At 34.2% G+C, this 19,477-nt stretch overlaps 3 protein-coding genes and 1 pseudogene across 4 annotated transcripts; 3 read left to right on the plus strand and 1 right to left on the minus strand.

Annotated features, from left to right (window-relative positions):
• Positions 1-2,642: 2,642 nt before the first annotated feature.
• Positions 2,643-6,777, plus strand: LOC112016409 (perakine reductase). Its single transcript, XM_024048973.2, has 7 exons — positions 2,643-3,053; positions 4,568-4,738; positions 4,922-5,125; positions 5,259-5,431; positions 5,615-5,711; positions 5,963-6,116; positions 6,392-6,777. The coding sequence occupies exons 1-7, from the start codon at positions 2,994-2,996 to the stop codon at positions 6,565-6,567; spliced, it is 1,035 nt and encodes a 344-aa protein (XP_023904741.1). The 5' UTR covers positions 2,643-2,993; the 3' UTR covers positions 6,568-6,777.
• A 26-nt stretch (positions 6,778-6,803) lies between these two features.
• LOC112016403 (probable aldo-keto reductase 1) lies at positions 6,804-9,128 on the minus strand (annotated as a pseudogene).
• Positions 9,129-11,214: 2,086 nt separating this feature from the next.
• Positions 11,215-15,353, plus strand: LOC112016402 (perakine reductase). Of its 2 annotated transcripts, none has more exons than XM_024048966.2 (7): positions 11,215-11,381; positions 12,564-12,728; positions 13,204-13,407; positions 13,521-13,693; positions 13,881-13,977; positions 14,180-14,333; positions 14,568-15,016. In XM_024048966.2, exons 1-7 carry the CDS (start codon positions 11,328-11,330, stop codon positions 14,741-14,743), a joined length of 1,023 nt encoding a protein of 340 aa, XP_023904734.1. In that variant the 5' UTR covers positions 11,215-11,327; the 3' UTR covers positions 14,744-15,016. The 2 variants fall into 2 exon arrangements, with proteins under 2 accessions (XP_023904734.1, XP_023904735.1); XM_024048967.2 differs by lacking the exon at positions 14,568-15,016 and adding an exon at positions 15,103-15,353 and having other exon boundaries at positions 11,216-11,381.
• A 1,408-nt stretch (positions 15,354-16,761) lies between these two features.
• LOC112016400 (early light-induced protein, chloroplastic) lies at positions 16,762-18,624 on the plus strand. Its single transcript, XM_024048964.2, has 3 exons — positions 16,762-17,042; positions 17,181-17,264; positions 18,130-18,624. Exons 1-3 carry the CDS (start codon positions 16,878-16,880, stop codon positions 18,472-18,474), a joined length of 594 nt encoding a protein of 197 aa, XP_023904732.1. The 5' UTR covers positions 16,762-16,877; the 3' UTR covers positions 18,475-18,624.
• Positions 18,625-19,477: the final 853 nt, after the last annotated feature.

A 19,477-nucleotide genomic window follows, 5' to 3' on the forward strand; every position in this document is an offset into this window, starting at 1 on the left:
CATAATTTAATAGTATGGAGGATGTGACTGGATTCAAATGTTGAATAAAATAAGATAAGAGAAAAAAAAAGAGTAAAAATAAACTATATAGCAGTAAACATCAAATTATCCAAGTTATTCTATGTAATATAATAACATTATATTATTATATAGTACTATATGTATAATGCAGTAGGATAATATTTAATCAAATAGAATATAAAAGATAACATCTTAAAATACAAAACTAAATTGCATGAACCCAAAATAGAATTCTAATTAACACAAAAATTCACCAACCTAAAGGATTGATGCAATGAAAATAAAATATAAAAAAAAATCAAACAAAAAATGAAAAACAAATTGAGAGAGAGAGAGAGAGAGAGAGGTAACCTTTTTTGTGTAGAAACTATGCATAGAATGAAAAGAGAAATGTCAAATTTATAATAAGATGTTGAGAATAAGAAGAGTCAAAATAAAGGAAAACAAAAAGGTAGAGAAAGGATGATATTAAGGAAGAAAGTAGTGGGGAGATGAAGAGGTAAAAGGGAGGGAGAGTTTTAGAAAATTAATAATAAAAATAATGGTTAAAAGATATTTAAATTTTTCAATAATGGAGTTTTTAAGTCATCTTAAATGAGAAAATATTTAAGAAATATATATATATATATATATATATAACAAAAATTGGAAATAAAAAATGATGACGTGGCTGATGATGTGGCTCAACCTGAGCGTAGCAACATTAAATGCTACGCTTCAGCTTTTAGTAATATATAGATGAAAACTAAAGCACAAACCACAGCAGGGAAACATTGATTCTCTGTTGTCCTGTTTTCTACGTCGATTGCTTGGGAAAAATAATGAGCAAAGGATGTAAGTATATCCTTATTATGTATGATGGAGAAAGAATCTCCTGATAATGGAACTGTGAATGCATAATTAATCAGTTTTTATTAGACAAGCCTTATCTTTTGGGGTGAGGAGTCAAAATGGATACACGTGGAAACTATGCTTCTTCTTCTTTCCTCAGTATTTTTAACAGGAAGGGAAATAATCTCAAGCTTACCTTAAGGAATACTTTTATTTTTAGGTAGCTCTTCTTTTTACTCTTTTTATCTATGAAAATAATCGATGATGTAGGTCGACGGCATAACCTCATTCATATTTAGTATTTACCTGCAAATAATTGATGGTGGTGGTTTTGTGCAAGAACTTTTTTTAGGCCTGTTTATGTCACAGACACTGGAATTAACCCTTAAAAATAATTGTTAAGGGATTAGTTATACAGGTATAGCAGCTTTAGCTTATGTCATGCTTAATTAGGCATCAACAGAAACTATTCGAGAGTATTAATTAATGACTTGGTAACAGGACACACAGAAAATGTAGAACTGAAGGTACGGAAATCAAACAAAGGCATATGGTTTGGGATATTTGAACTACTTTTATGTCCAATTCATCAGGAAGAAAATATTTTCGGGAAGACTAAGATCAAGGTCAATACTAGGGAGATAATACCTTGGTGAAACTCCAATTGATGCTTAAGGGACACCACTTACAAAAAAAAAAAAAAGATTAAACGTATAGACTTGGATTCATTTATGTTATATTAATTATTCAAATTCTTTATTTCTACTGTCACATGCACAGCCAACACAAGGTGACCCTTGAGATGTTGCAAGAAAAAAATGTTGTCTTCTATATTTTGGGATTGTATTGGGTTGGACTTGGATGAGCGTGTTGCAAGAAGGGTGCTATGTCCCAGTCCTACATTGACTCATTGAGCATATGCTAGGCAAATTTATGAGAAAACATTCAGTCCGGCTGTGGCGTAAAACCAGTGTTTTACGTCAGCCAATAAACTACTGCCACGTGGACAATCTTAAGTTCCCACTTAAATCCCTCTCCAAACCAGTGTCCAAACAGAGAACGAAGAAAGAACTCAGACAAAAGCTCACCGCCACAGCCCTCCCTCTTCCATATTTGCTTGCCCAAACCTCCACCACACCACACCACACACCGGAGCTCACCGTTACAGAGTTCGCCGGAGCTGTGCGTGAGAACGAATTAAGAAAACCCACAGCCCTTAGACAAAAGCTTCCTCCCTCTTCCATCTTTGCTTGCCCAAACCTCCATCTTCGTTTTTTTTTTCACCGTGAAGCATCCAAGGCCAAAACTAGTCTTAGTCCATCGCCGTTGACCACCACCACTACGAACGGGGTCGAATCTTGGTTTCTCCACTGTTGATTTCGAGTTTGAGAAAGAAACTGAGGTTTGTTATGGGTTTGTTTTATGGTGGGTTTGCTGTGAAATTTCTTTGTATTTTTGGGTCTTGACTTTGTGGGTTTGGCCGGTGATTGGTGAGTTCGGCGGTGCAAGTGGGTTTGGCCTATGATTGGTTGGTTCGGTGGTGTGAGTGGGTTTCGCCGGTGGGGTTGGTGGTGCAAATGGGTTTGGTGGTTGAAGGGTTAGGCTTTGGCGGTGCCAATAGGTTTCGCCTATGATTGGTGGTCATATTTGGTGGTGGCCGGTGGGGTAGGTTGTTTGCTTCTAACTGGATTTGTGTTTGTGGCGGTGAGCTCCGGTGTGTGGTGTGGTGTGGTGTGGTGGAGGTTTGGGCAAGCAAATATGGAAGAGGGAGGGCTGTGGCGGTGAGCTTTTGTCTGAGTTCTTTCTTCGTTCTCTGTTTGGACACTGGTTTGGAGAGGGATTTAAGTAGGAACTTAAGATTGTCCACGTGGCAGTAGTTTATTGGCTGACGTAAAACACTGGTTTTACGCCACAGCCGGACTGAATGTTTTCTCTATAAAATAAAGTTGTCATATTGAAATATATATTCCGGAACTAATACGGAATCAAAATATTTTTTTAACATTTGTTGACGGGGGAACGAGAACATAAAAGTCACAACTTTTACAAGTCATCAAAATTGTGAAGTGGAACATTTCTTTTTCCAAAGTAGTATCTTTTCAAGTAGAGAGTAAATTAAGCTGTGCAGTGGTTTGTTGAGAATGGAGGAGAAGCCCCATATCCAAATTCCAAGAGTACGACTTGGTAGTCAGGGACTGGAGGTATGCTTCTTTTTCTCCGATTGATGGTTCCTAGTTTGAGAGAAATCTTACAAACTTATCATATATATTTATATTGAGGTTAAATTTTGAAAATTTAACCATTTCTTATTACATCTTTAATGTTTACAAAATTTTAAGAAAATCAAAAAGTAATTGTTATGCCATCAAATAAATGTTATAATTTTAAGTTTTATAATCTAAAGTTGTATATAAAAAATAAGCTAATCGATTAAATAGTAAATAATATTCGATTTGAACGAAATTTGATGTGCATGTTAAGAACATAAAGAACATGAAATTCAACGGTTAGATTTTCAAAATTCACACCTAAAAAAAAATAATATATAAAAAGTTTGAAGAGCTTCTCTTCAAACTAGGTTCTTATAATAATTGGACTACCTGCAAAAATTAATAGGCACTAGTCATCAAAACCCCTTTCACGAATCCAAGATATATATATATATATATATATTGGATCAGTTACTGTAGTGTACATATTGGGTTGAATTACAGATCTCTATGTCCTTATTGTTTGTATTTTGAACCAGAAAGAGTCTCAATGCTTACCTGTTGGGTTTCCTTATCAGGTTCTTACGATCTTCAATTTATCACCCATGGTTTGTAAAGAATTGTTTTTTTGTTTGCATTTTTAGGGGCTTTAGAAATTTGCACCAGAATATACATATGACAACCATCTGCATGCATATGGATGTAATATGACATATGTTCTTAAGAAAAATGACAATTTAAGTACTGCTTCAGTTTTAAATTCTAGCTCCTTGAGATTTGCTTACTAAATACATTTTTTTGGGCCTTAGAACAGGATTCTCACCCTACTTTTTGACATAGGAAATTGTGAAGTGTGTAAAGAAACGCTTATTTTGGACAAATGTGGACATGAAAATTCTGTAAACTAAATTATATTACCCTAAATTGTAATACACCCACAGAGAATAACCACAGATGACTATTCTGTATAGTACAGTGGGAGTGTCATAGAGTAAACCACAAATATCATCTTGTCCTAAAGCAAACTGGGGTGGCAAAAAAGCCTTAGAATAGAGAAATCGGACAATTGAAATGATTTAGCATAAGACCTCTACACCGCACTTGTGAATCTCATGTGAGATGGACTGCTGTTTCTGTTATGAGAATTGTGGAAACAGATGAAGTTTTGTCATTCAGACAAAGCCTTCAGAGTTTGTTGTAATATATGTGAACTTATAGAGGTAAGGTTTATACAGATAACAGATTAATATTTATTTATATATAAAAAAAGATAACAGATTAATATTTAGCAAGACAAAGTAAACATTGTTTTAGATTATATTAGCTTCATGATAGCATCTTCATCTCATCTGTAAGAAGCATAGAAACAGACCAATTGTATTGATCAATTGAACACACCTCCAACCTGAAGACTACATAGAAACACAAGTTATTGGATTGGTATGAATTTTACTTGCAAGAAACTGCCTCAATGTTCTTCTTGTGGTTTCCTTTTTTGGGTGTAGGTTTCAAGATTGGGCTTTGGATGTGGCGGACTTTCTGGAATGCTAAATGCTCCTTTATCGCATGATGCTGGATGCTCTGTTATAAAGGAAGCTTTTCAAAGGGGTATAACCTTCTTTGATACTGCAGATCTCTATGGAGATAACCATGATAATGAGATCATGGTTGGCAAGGTACTTCTACTTTCCAATCATATTGAAAGGAAAAATGTCATTTTAGCTCACACCCTGCTTGCATGCTGAATTATCGATTATGTATGTTTAATTTCGATTTGCATCCAATTGAACAAAGCAGCCCTAGGAACATCCATATTTGAACATTGATTAAAAAAAAAATTAATTATATTGTCTTTTTAGGCTCTGAAGCAGCTTGGTAGGGAGAAAATTCAACTAGCTACAAAATTTGGTATTACTAAATTAGAGGAAGGTCAATTTGGTGTCAAGGGCACCCCTGAATATGTGCGGCAATGCTGTGAAGCCAGTCTTAAGTATCTTGATGTGGACTATATTGATCTGTACTATCAGCACCGTGTGGACACTTCAGTGCCGATAGAGGAAACCGTGAGTGATAAGATATTTGTACTTTTAAATTTATACAATCTATTTATTTTCATATATTTGATGGATGGACTGTACTGGTTTTAAACTTCATTTCCTTTTGCATTAGAAGTTATAATTTATTTTGGCATGGTAGATGGAGGAGCTGAAGAAGCTGGTGGAGGAAGGAAAAATAAAATACATTGGGTTATCAGAACCTAGTGTAGACACAATAAGAAGAGCTTATGCAATTCATCCCATCACTGCCTTACAAATGGAGTATTCTCTTTGGACCCGCGATATCGAAGATGAGATAGTTCCACTCTGCAGGTCTTTTTTTAAAAAAAAAAAATTCTAGCTTTGTTGTTTGAATTTTAAAGGCAATTGAATTCTTAACATAATTGAAAGTTTGTCTTTGTGACCTTAGAATCGGTTATGAATCAGATATTTTTAGGACAATAGACTATCAGGAAATTTTCACATCATCATTAAAAGATTTTGTTAATCTCACAGAGAGCTTGGCATTGGGATGGTGGCATATAGCCCTCTTGGACATGGATTCTTTGCTGGGAAAGCAATCGTTGAGAGCTTGCCTAGTGAGAGTTTTTTGGTACGTGACTACTAATAAATAATAAAGTGATTCCATGGTTTCTGAACGCAAACATATATATTTATATGACTGTGTTCAAGTTACACTTGAATGTAGCTTTTAATAATGCTACACCACTCAATTACTTTTGATTTGAAGTGCTTATTGTCAAATCCACCATTGGATTACATTATCTCTTTATACCCTTCAAGATAACAGTGTATACTTATATATTGTTATGTATACTATATACGTTGATATTTATGGCATAGGCTATACATCCAAGGTTCATGGGGGAGAACTTAGAGAAGAACAAACTTCTATATGCACGGCTTGCCAACCTGGCTGCAAAGCATGCTTGCACTCCGCCTCAGCTAGCTCTGGCCTGGCTTCTCCATCAGGGAGATGATATAATCCCAATCCCTGGTATATTAGTCTCTTAATTTCTTTTGCTACCTTCACAAATATGTGATTAAATTCTTTATGTGGTTGCTTGCTCACTTCTACCAATAGCTCTTTCTTATTTCCATGAGAAATGAAAGTCTACTTTTTAATTGTATGGTTAGAGAATTATGTTCCTACTACATCTACAACTTACGAACTTTGACCCTTTCTTGTTAGACTTTGCTTAATTGAAAATTTCTGTTTCATGAACTTGGATTTGAACATGATGTGAAATTCATTGATTGGATGATTTACAGGGACAACTAAAGTTAAGAATCTTGATAACAACATTGGATCCTTGGCAGTGAAACTTACACAAGAGGATTTGAAAGAAATTGGTGATGCTGTGCCCATTAATGAAGTCGGTGGTGAAAGAGATCTGGCCATTTTATCCAAGTATAACTGGAAGAATGCAAATACCCCATCAAAGTGATTGCAAATTGCAGATATGAAAACTAAAGCACAAACCACTGAAGGGAAACATCAATTCTCTGTTGCCCTGTTGTCTATGTTTGCTTGGGAGAAATAATGAGCAGAGGATGTAAATATATCCTTATTATGTATGACCTTGTCCTATGCTGAGGTAACACATCACAAACTTCCTCATCAGTGGATTAATTAATCACTATGCTTTGTGTTATCATTATCGCCTCCAAAAAGTGGGAAATATTAGAAAAAGCGAGACACAAGCTTTGATGTCATGTTGTCTACAAAAAAGCGAGACACAGTCACACAAGCTTTTCAGCCAGTTTTGCAAGTTGTGCATATAGAAGTTTGTTCATCTCTAAGTTCTCCCCCATGAACCTTGGATGAATAGCCTATGCCAGAAACATCAATACAAGTATACATATTTAAAAAGAGAGCGTGTGCGTGCGCGCACACACAAATATATATATATATATATAAACATTTATACTTAAATGGCTGCATCAATGGGTCGGGTAGGTGTGTGCGTGCGTGCTTGGGAAACATGGAGTTAACTGCATTATTTATTTGTAGTCGAATACCAGCATACTCTCATTATGCAAAGCTCTCCATTACTGCTTTCCCACCAAAGAACCCATGACCAAGAGGGCCATATGCCACCATCCCAATTCCAATCTCCCTGTGAGATTAACAAAAACTTTGTAATTATGTTAAAATTTCATGATGTTCTATTGTTATCAAAATATCTGATTCATAACCAATTTAAAGGGCACAAAGACAAGTTTTCACCAATGTAAATAACTCAAGTGGCTTTGAAATGCAAAGAAAGTTAGATATCAAAAAACCTGCAAAGTGGAATTATCTCATCTTCCTCGATATCACGGGTCCACAGAGAATACTGCATTTGTAAGGCAGTGATGGGATGAACTGCATGAGCTCTTCATATTGAGTCTACATTAGGTTCTGATAACCCAATGTATTTTATTTTTCCTTCCTCCACCAGCTTCATGAGCTCCTCCATCTACCATGCCAAATTGGTTATAACTACTAATGCAAAAGGTCATGACGCTTAAATGTAGTGCGGTACATTGATATATAAAAATAAGTAATAAATAAAAATAATTTTTATCAATTTAAAAATAAAAGTAAATATCTTTACATTCATGGTATCCTCTATTGGCATTGAAGTGTCCACACGGAGTTGATCGTACAGGTCAATATAGTCAACATCAAGATACTTAAAAGACTAGCTTCACACCATTGCCGTACAAACTCAAGGGTATCCTTGACAATAAATTGAGCTTCTTTTGACATAGTAACACCGAATTTTGTAGCTAATTGAATTTTCTCCCTAGGAAGCTGCTTCAGAGCCTAAAACAAGACAAAAGACAATTAATTTTGTCCATCAATGGCAGAATATAGATGTTCCTAGGGCTACTTTGTTCAACTGGATGCAGACTGAAACCAAACATACACAATTAATTACTTGGCATGCAAGCACATGCAAGCAAGGTGTGAACTCAACATCATTTTCCTTTCAATGTGATTAGAGAGTAACAGTACCTTGCCAACCATGATCTCATTATCATGATTATCTCCATAGACATTTGCAGAATCAAAGAAGGTTATACGCCTTTGAAAATCTTCCATTATAACTGAGCATCCAGCTTCATGCGATAAAGGAGCATTTAATATTCCAGAAAGTCTGAGGCATCCAAAGCCCAGTCTAGAAACCTAAACTCAGAAAAGTAAACCAGAATAAGAACATTTAGATGGTTTCAGACAAATAAAACTAGTGCCAATCCAATAATTTGGGATTCAATGTAGTGTCCAAGTTGGAGGTGTGTTCATTTTATTGATACAATTGGTCTGTTTCTATGCTTCTTACAGATGAAGATGCTATCATGAAGCTCATAAAATCAAAAGTTCACATAAGTTCAACAAACTCTGAAGGCTTTGTTTGAATGACAAAATTCCATCTGTTTTCACAATTCTCATAACAGAAACAACAGTCCATCTCACATTAGATTAACAAGTTTTCCGTAGGAGTCTTATGCTAAATCACTAAAGTTGTCCAATTTCTCTATTTGACGGCTTTTTTGCGACCCCTGGTTTGCTTTAGAACATGGAGATATTTGTTGTTTACTCTATGACACCCACACTCAGTACTAAAAGTAAAGGAATAACCATCTATGGCTACTCTCTGTGGTTTGCTCCTCTGCGGGTGTATTAACAAGTTCTTAATTACTACATTTGACACCCTAGATTTGGATTAAAATGAAATCATTAGGGTTCTACCATAGATAAGCATATCTTTGCAAGCTTCACAATTTCCCTTGTCAGAAGGAAGGATGATAAACCTTCTCTAAAGCCCAAAAATTGACTTATGTGCAAACCTCAAGGAATTGGAATTTAAAACTCAAGCAGTACTAAAATTGTCATTTTCCTTTAAGACTATTATGCAAATGGATGATTGTCTTATATACTGTATACCGTCATTCTGGTGTAAATATCTAAAGCCCTTAACTGATGAACCTCAAATCCATGAGTAGTCCCTTGAATCCACATGGTGATAAATCTAAAATCCACCAAATAAAACAATTGACAAAAAGTTTGTATTTTTATTGATAATAAGTTGATTTGCCTTTGGAGGTTACAGAACATATAAATACTGACAAAGTAAAATCCTAGGACGATTAGGAAACGTCTAAAACCCTAATTCGCACTAATTACGAGATTAGCTGGCAAAATTCTGAATTTTACCAAAAAATGGTAAACTTAAGTTAAATGCAAAATCATAAACTACCAACCTTAAGGATCATCTAAAAACGTAAAATTATTGTATACTCATGGAGTACTATAAATGAGTACTCCCTCATCTCACATGAATAGTGGGTCTCACCAATTTAATTCATGGTAAAACCCACCATTCATGTGAGAGGGAGAACTATGCATTTATGGTACTCTGGGAGTACATAATAATTTTCCTCTAAAAACAAGCGGGATTTTATTTTGATTTTTGAGTAAAAAGTTATCAAGGAAACAAAAATTACTAAAAAGGCAAAATCACTGTTTTCAAGGGCTAAATAAAGGAATTCGCCAAAATCAAGGTGCACCTTATGACAAAGCGATTACTATTGATCAGAAAACCATTTTCCTTTAGCATGCCAAATTTCATGCAATTCTAATTCCGTTGTCCAAATGATTTCTCTTGGTGCCCCTTTTTGCCTTTTTCAGACGCCCTTGAGAGTTCAGGAAGTCCACAGTGGTTTGTTCCACATCACTAACAAGAATTTTTTTTTTCCCAAATAACATTAAATAACTAAATAATTTAGTTTGTTGTCACGTTTCAAAATAATGTTGTAAACTAGCATCTCGAGTGTCTAAAACTCAAGTTCCAAGATAAAACTCAAGTTTTTAAGTCTCGATTTGTAAGTGGTGGGAGTTGATGTGGAAGAAAATCCATGTGAAACTCCAGTTTTTAAGACTCGAGTTTCACTTCTTCTTCCTCGCATTCTTTTGAGTACCCAGCATTCTTCTTCGTGCAAATCTGACCTAGCATTCTTCTTCTTCCTTGCGTCCAATTAGAGCTTTAGTGTTCTTCCTCTGTTCTTCGTCTCTTCGTCAGATCGTTCCTTTGTTCGTTAGCGTTCTTCGTCTTTTCGTCAGATCGTTCCTCTATTCGTCAACGTTCTTCGTCTCTTCCTTGCGTTTGTTTGTTCATTCTTCCTCGTTACTGAATACCAGATTATCCACCTAGTCGCTGAAGATCAAATCGTCCACCAACGTTCTTCTCCAACCAGATCGCCCACCCAGCACCAGATTGTCTTCTTCAGCGTTGCGTTCTTCTTCAAGTTTTGTTTTTCTTTAAGTCCGACAAAAATCGAGTTTCGAAGACTCGGTTTTGTTTTTTAGAACTCAAGTCTTATAGACTCGAGATCTATGTGGCTAAATTGGTACACGGCAACAGTGGAACTCGAGTTTGAAAGCATCGATTTTCATCATCGATCTCAAGTTTTTAAAACCCGAGATGCTAGTTTTCAGAATACTTTCCAATGTATGTTAACTTATCATATATTTTCCCCCCACTGTGCTAATTTGCAAAATCCCTCTCACTAACAATGCAAACACAAAAGCAATTCTTTACAAACCATGGGTGGGAACTGAAGTTCATAAAGCCCCTCGTAAGGGAAAAATTATAGAGTCTTCTGGTGAACCACGTCACTTGTCCACCATTCCACTAAAAAACTTCCACTTGTTTAAAATTGTTGAGTTAGTAATTAATTTTTGTTTAAAAAATTTTTCTAACTAACAATTTTAAACAACTTGTAGTTTTTTAATGAAATTGTGGACCATATCACTTGTCCACTATGTGAATCTTATAATTTCTCCTCGTAAGGACACCCAATAGGGAATCATTGAGTCTTTTTTTTTTTTTTTTAACTTTCTGGTCCAAAATACAAATATCAAGAAAACACAGAAGTGCAATTCAATCCAATATGTACACTGCAGTCACTGATCCAAATATATATATATATATATATTTTGGATTTATATTCGAATTCCGTACCAAAAAATTTACATACATAAGTCGAGTTCCATAAAAATAAAAAAAAATAAAAACTCTGCACTTACTGTCACGAATATATATTAGGAGCGAGACATAATTTTGGTAGTGGGAAAAAGAGGAATGGTCATTGGTCCCTACTCCCAAGTATTTACAGGAGAATATTTTTCATTGAAGCTCCAGCTCCTGTGTTGTCGAAAATGGAGGAAGAGATACAAATCCCAAGAGTCAAACTTGGCAGTCAGGGGTTGGAGGTCAGCTTCTTTCTTTCTCACTTCCTTCTGTCTCTCCTCTCAATATCATTCACCAGTCACCACATATGTATTCTTCACTTATTTAGATTACTTGGGCTTTCTTTCCTAGTTACAACAGTAGTTGTCTGATATTTGATTAATTATCAATAGCATTATATGTTTTTCATGTTGTAAAGTCATTCTTTTTAGTTTCTCATCTATGGACTGCGCAGGAGTGCAATTTTTTTTGTTTTGTTTTTTTTTTTTTTGTTTTTATTAAGGTTTGGTTTTTCAGGTTTTATTGGGTTACTAGAAATTTTACTCCTAAGTTACATAATGATAATAGTAAGATAAATTAGATGACATTTTATTTACTGGTTTAATAGTCTCAGATTTTAATTCCTTGGGATCTGACATACAAATCTTTTTTTACCCAATATTGCTATAGATTATGAACCATAGGGCTTTGTCTTTTCTTGCTGTGTGTTAGATTAGATGCATTCATTTTGTCCATGCTCTTATCTTTACAATGCTTTCAATGTTAATCAAAATCAGTCCTCACCCTAGTCGGCTTTTGAAAGGAAGGCAAGCATATAGTGAGTCATTTGGAATCATGAAGTTGGATGACATGGGTGAGATTCTTCATCATGATACAGAGGAACATCTTACCTACATAAATATATGAACAAAGATACATATGAAGAGATATCAATGGTGATAATCTTAGTACTACACTGTAATTGTCAAGTCTTTTAAGTCAGAAGCTGCAGATTCTGTTTCTACCATCACGAAGGCAAATGAGAGCCCCTAATTTCCACACAAATTGCAAGACTAGGTTTTGTAATTCAGACAAGGTCTTCAGAAGCATGGAGTATATAAATTTTTTTAGAATATAATTGCAAGTCCTACTAACAAAATTAATCTCTTTTTATTTAATTAGTATTAGAACATTATTTTAGCAGTGTCCCATTGGATTGGAATTTAGGATCATTCTGCATAAAAGTAACTGTGGAAAACGACCACCATCATGAAAATAACTCCATGTGTAAGAACTAGAGAAATTGACAGGTTCTGATGATAAATTGAGAAGATCTTGGGGACTAAGTGGAAATCCAAATTTTTGGTTTCATAACTTCTCGTTATGGTGTTAACTACATTGAGAAACTATTGTGTTCTCCTTATGCATCCTTTTCTTGACTGCAGGTTTCTAGATTAGGCTATGGATGTGCTGGACTATCATACAACTCTCCTCACTCTAATGAAGTTGGTTGTTCAGTTATCAAGGAAGTATTCAATAGGGGTATCACCTTCTTTGACACATCAGATCTCTATGGAAATAATCATGACAATGAAATCATGGTTGGCAAGGTACTGTTTTCTTTTTATTTTGAAGTTTTAACCTGAGTTGAGCATATGTATTACCAAATTGAATTCGTGTAGGATCAAACAAATACCCAAGTGTGTTTGGTTATTCCCGTCAAGGTTTGTGGGAACTTCTTTCTTTCTTAATTTAATAAGAGGAAATACATGACATTGGCTATTGAGTGACAATATGACAATAAGAGGCTCTGAAGAACAAAAATAATAAGACTAGTTGAGCATATGCTTCAATTATCTGACAAGAATTAATTGTAGTTTCATGACAAATTGAGTACAATTGAACGCAGATAATCTCTCCTCTCTCTCTCTCTCTCTTCTTCTTCTTCTTCTTCTTCTTCTTCTTCTTCTTTTTTTTTTTTTTTTTTGCAACATTTCTAGAAATGATCTGGTGGAAAATTCACATCCTTGCATGGATTGACAGATATATCATTGGTGTTATTATTATCACTATTTGTTTTCTCAGGCTTTAAAACAGCTTCCTAGGGAAAAAGTTCAAGTGGCTACAAAATTTGGCATTATCAGATTAGAGGATGGTAAATATGGGGTAAAGGGAACCCCTGATTATGTAAGGGAATCCTGTGAAGCTAGTCTTAAGAGGCTTGACATCAACTACATTGATCTTTACTATCAGCACCGCGTTGACCTCTCAGTGCCCATTGAGGATACTGTAAGGATCGAGAGACTTTTTCCTCCTCTCAAATGTTTTGTTACCTTTCAATCTATTATTTAAAATGCACAAGACTACATTCAAGCCATGGCTGTTTACTTTGTTCTTTATAGATTGGGGAGCTCAAGAAGCTAGTGGAAGAAGGAAAGATAAAATACATTGGCTTATCAGAGGCCAGTGTAGACACAATAAGGAGAGCCCATGCAATTCATCCCATCACTGCCTTACAAATGGAATATTCTTTGTGGACCCGTGAAATTGAAGATGAGATAATTCCACTTTGCCGGTTTGTTATATATAGTTCTAAATTTCTAGTCTTTGCTTTGTTAAACCATATTATCAAGATTCATATGTGAAGCATGTTGCCTTTGCAATCTTAGAATATTTTGAATTAGATACATTGAGAATATTTCAAAATCTGAATGCATTTTTAAACCATATTCGTTCATCAAGCTGCCACCATTTTGGAACAGGGAGCTTGGTATTGGTTTAGTGGCATACAGCCCTCTTGGTCGAGGGTTCTTTGGTGGGAAGGCGGTTGTTGAGAGCTTGCCTACCGGTAGTAGGTTGGTATGTTGCTATGAATAAATATTAAGTAATTTCATGCTTTCTATTACAAACCCATATGATTCTTTTCTTGAAACAGGTTTCCAACTCCCCCACCCCCTACCAAACACAAACATCTTAAGTAATTCCATGTATTAACAATGTTTTAAATCAATACTCTTACAAAAAAATTTGGAATTTATGTTGATGTTAATATTCCTGGCAGGCTATGCACCCAAGGTTCTCAGGGGAGAATTTAGAAAAGAACAAACTTCTATATGCCCGATTTGCCACCTTGGCTGCAAAGCATGCCTGCTCTCCCCCTCAGCTAGCTCTGGCTTGGCTTCTCCATCAGGGAGATGATATAATTCCAATCCCTGGTATATTAGGCTTTCTTGTGCTATATTCACATGTATATATGATTGAATTCTTTATGCAACTGCTTGTTCACTTCAATCAATAGCTTTTCTGATTTCTATGAAAAATGAAATTCTACTCTTCAATTCTGTTCCTACTTCCTACTGAAATATAACTTAAGAACTATGCACTTAATTGACAATTCTTGTTTCGATAATAGAGCATGATGTGAAACTTATTGATAGGATGATTTACAGGGACAACTAACATAACGAATCTTGATAACAACATTGGATCCTTGGCAGTGAAGCTTACACAAGAGGATTTGAAAGAAATTTGTGATGCTATGCCCATCACTGAAGTGGCTGGTGAAAGAAATACAGCTGCATTATCTAAATATGCCTGGGAGGTTGCAAATACCCCATCAAAGTAATTGCAAGTTATAGATATAGAAACTAAGGCACAACCTTGAAGTGAAACATTTCTTCTTTGCTGTTGCATCGTAGGAAAAATAAGTGAGAAAAGAATATATAACTATATCTTGTGAATGTATGGGTAGGAGAGAGAAATCTCCTTATAAAGGAATTGCAAATGCATGATGAATAAGTTGTTATGCTAGCATTTAGTGCGAGATTCATAGTTAATACCTGTGGCAACATCTTTTTTCTATTTTTTCCATATGAAATAGTTGCATGCTTCATTATCATTATCCCCTCTGGGTGGTGGGAACTGTCACATCTTTTTTCTATTTTTATGATTCCATGCTTTTTGTTCCATCTCTGTCCTCTTTAGAATTCTTCAGTTTTGCAATGCATAGAGGAGTGCTGTCCAACCTTTGATTGAGATGCTGCAATCCCTCAATATATAGCTTGGGGGCTTCTGCATAGAGAGATTGGCAAGCTTTTCTTTTTTCTATGTTTAAACATTGTGTGCGGTAAATGATCACTTTTTCTTAGAAAAGATTGTTTGGATTTAATGTGCATTTACATGATCATATGTTGTGAATTATGATATTATGGTGGGAATGTTTAATTTACAAGTTACATGTTTGAGCAGATGATAGTCATTCTAGATCCTCTTTTCTTCTTCTTTTCGTTGTATTTGAATACCTTGTTTGGTGGGCTTCAAATTTTGATGGGTTTTAATCTAATTTTGATTTATTGGGCTGGTTTTTATATCGTTAATGATCTACATATCCTTTGGTTTTCCAACATCTTTAGAAAAATCTTACAAAAATTCTTCTTTTTCTACGACGGAGTGCATGTGAGAAGGCAAGTCTTTTTAAAATTAAAGAGAGTGAGATCTGATTGTCTCATCTTTTGATTTATCACCAAAATAATAATAATAATAATAATAATAAGTAAAAGGTAACGGTTTGAATATGTAGTTTAGTAATCCATAACATTCAAACCACTACTCCCTCATACACAAAAATGAAAAAATATCTATTATCAAAAAAAAAAAAAAAATCTATATATATATATATATATATCTCGCTCTCTCTTTATGATCATATTATAGGCTCGGATAATCAAATTCGACCCTGATTTGAAAATATGTCACATTATGGTAAAAGGAAATGCACATTTATTAAAATTTTGAACGTTGAGTTTAGCCACAATTTTATTTATTTATTATTATTTTTTTTTAAGTTGAGTTCCTACGAGTTTTTCCTACCAAACAAACGTACTCAAGAAAATAATTATCTTTTTTTATTTTGCCTTAGTAGAGAAAGATACAAATAGTTCACGTTGCTTGTTTAACCGAATTGAATAGTATATATCTTTTAAATATTAAGTTTGGAGAGAAATTTTACAAATTTTTCATATATCTCTATATTGAAATTTTGAAAATCTAACAATTAGATTGTATGTTCTTATTATATTCTTCTTGCATGTAAAATTTCAAGAAGATCAAAGATTAATTGTTATCTCATCAAATAAATGTTAAAATTTTAAATTTTTATGATTTAAAATTATGTATAAAAATAAGTTTATTAATCAAATAATAAATAATATTCAATTTAAATGAAATTTGATGTTAAGAACATAAAAAATACAAAATTTAACTGTTAAATTTTCCAAAAAAAAAAAATATATATATATATATATATGATAAGTTTAAAAAGTTTCATTCTCAAAGTTTAGTAGTGAAATATAGTACATAACCGTGGCACAATATGATAGGGTGAGTAGTACGTAGAGAAATGTGGAATAGTCTAGTCCCTTCCTTCCCTTCAAACTTCAAAGTGAAAACCTGGGAAGCAATATGGGCCTCAAACTCGGTGGTAGAAAGTTTTGGTGAAGGCGAGTGCCACGTCTATTGCTGACACCACCATGTGTGGACAAATGAACCCACGTGAACCGATGTCCTTTTGAAAATATATATGGAACGACGTGGCTCCTTAAATATCCACTGCTCTTCCTTGGTGCTTGCCCCTCCAACACACTCTCTATATAATGTCACTTCCAGGCATAACATTAATGCCACAACAACCACTTTTAGTACCTCATTTCCTAGCACTTGATAATCCATATCCTACTCCATTAAGCTAGCTCTAATTGGCAATGGCAGCCTCATCTGCAATGCAATCCATCTTAGCAAGACCACCTTTGAATCGTGTAGTTTCAAACAGATCTACTAATAGGGTGAACCAGTTTCTAATTCCCACTAGTTACGTTCCACATTTGCCCAGATATGCTAGTAGTATGCGAGTCCGTTGCATGGCAGAGGTAATGAAAAGTCTTGTTTGTTTTTCTTTTTGTGGAAATCTCAAAAGTTTGATAGAAATTATTTAATAAACATGATCTGCTAATTGATTTCTATGTAAAGATTCTGACTGTATGATTCCATGGCATTTCACTTTGCAGGAGGACCAGCAGGAGCAGCCAAAGCCTGTAACAAATTCACCTTCACCACCTCAGCCACAACAAACCCCTCGTCCTGCACCCAAGGTACCTACCCTTGACCCAAAAGATACTTCTTTGTTGTTGTTGTTGTTGTTTTTTTCTTCTTTTTCTTTTTTTTTTTCTTTTTTCGAGTTAGAAATCCTAAATATATATCACTATATTTTCTTGAAGATCCATTTTTTACCAAATAGTTAAAGCACACATAATTATTCTTTATTCATGAACTCTTTTGACCTTTGTTCTGCAAATTATAATTAAAGCAAAATTACTTTCACATAAATTTATTATTAATCCTAATTCTATCGTGCACAACTTAGAATATCTCGCCTTAATTTTGTGAAAAAAATTGTATCAAATTTTTTCATTTTAAACTTTTTAAGTAATGTCAGAGACTTAATTAATATAACCGTTAATCTAAGATGTAGAGGTATCTCTTCCACTAAGAAGTAGAGATACGTCTGCAGGTACGGGTAGGCTACAATATGCGTAATTCTTTAAATAAATACTAAGATACAATGCAGCGTTCCTATATATGTATAATATTGCGTGTATTAATTAATTATTAAATATATTTTAATATAATATATTGTTAAGTGTAATTTAATTTGAGAGAAAAACTGAAAATAAAAAATAAAAAATAATTAGACAATTGTTCATCATCCCCTATGGGGGATTGGAAAGTGTTGAATATAAACAGAATTCCAGTATTTGAACAAAAAGGAAGTATCTGCCCTCTCTAGCTGTTGACATGACATCTTACCACAAAGTAACATAATTTTTACTTGGTTCACTAAAGATATCGCATTTATTATGCACAGGTCGTGTTAATTGTTGTGAGAAATATTGGTTTTCTTACAGCTATGCTTAACAACATTGTTAAGAGTATTTTGACACGTTTCACTGTTAGCAGGTTAGCACAAAGTTCTCCGACATATTGGCATTCAGTGGACCTGCACCGGAGAGGATCAATGGCAGGTTAGCAATGATTGGCTTTGTAGCTGCATTGGCAGTGGAGTTATCCAATGGCCAAAATGTGTTTGACCAAATATCCAATGGTGGGATCCCTTGGTTCTTAGCAACTAGTATTGTGCTCTCTTTTGCATCCCTGATTCCTTTGTTCCAAGGAGTTAGTGTGGAGTCCAAATCAAAGGGGTTGATGACCTCAAATGCTGAGATGTGGAATGGGAGGTTTGCCATGTTGGGTTTGGTTGCACTAGCTTTCACCGAGTATGTAAAGGGTGGAACCCTTATTTAGGTCTCTGAGACTGATGTGCTAACTCAGGCCAGCTTGTATAAATGATAATTTTAATTTCCATGTAATTTGGAAAGAGTAACTCATGTAATCCAATTTTCAGTGAATTTGATTTCAATTTTATCAAGAAGAAATAGATAATTATCTGCAAAAGTGTTTATCAAAACTAGTGGTCCTTACTAGAAAGATAATTTTAAATTCAATCTTACATTTATCTACTCTCGATGTTGCCATACCATGTGGAAAGATTGGAAAGATTTAAGCTCGACGGTTCACATTTATTTAACACAGTGAATAAGATTGTATTTTAGATGATACTTGCAAACTTTTCGTGGTAGATATTTTACAACCATTTTAAAGCGAAGCGAGGAAATGACCACTTGAATCCTAGCATTTGTTGTTTTTACAAAGCCATATCAATTTAGCAAATTCAGTTCATTCAGTCTTTTGTACTATGGTCTACTTCAGTCCAGTTGATCTACTTTGATGCATTTCAAACTAATTTGGCCTTAAATTGCTTCTTTTTGTGGGTTCAAAATATTATTTTTCTTAATTATTGGATTGAAAAGTATGAAATTTTATTTTATTTAGTGCAAACTTTTTAGTTTTTTACTAAAAAAAAAACAAATCGTTTAGGTATTAGAAGTTAGAAATTTGAGTTCTAAAAAACGAATAAGAATGACAAATATTCACAATATTACCTTAAAGTTCAAGTTTCAATGATATAGACATTATATTTATATTTTGAAAGAAAAAGAAAAAAAGAAAGCTACAATTTTAAACTTTTTTTTTTTTTTGAAAAACAAATACACACGCACAAAGGAAAGGAAAAAGGGTTTTAACACAAAGACACACTACAATTTCAACTCTAAACTTATATAATAATTTAAATTTAATGTTGCATGTTACATGTGTTTCATAGAATATGGGTATATATATTTGGATATGTTCAAATTAGTCAATCGATTATAATAATTTTTTTTAATAAAAAAATCATTTTAATAAC

Source organism: Quercus suber, unplaced genomic scaffold (genome assembly GCF_002906115.3).
Source record: "Quercus suber isolate HL8 unplaced genomic scaffold, Cork oak 2.0 scaffold_859, whole genome shotgun sequence".
Classification (NCBI taxonomy): Eukaryota; Viridiplantae; Streptophyta; class Magnoliopsida; order Fagales; family Fagaceae; genus Quercus; species Quercus suber.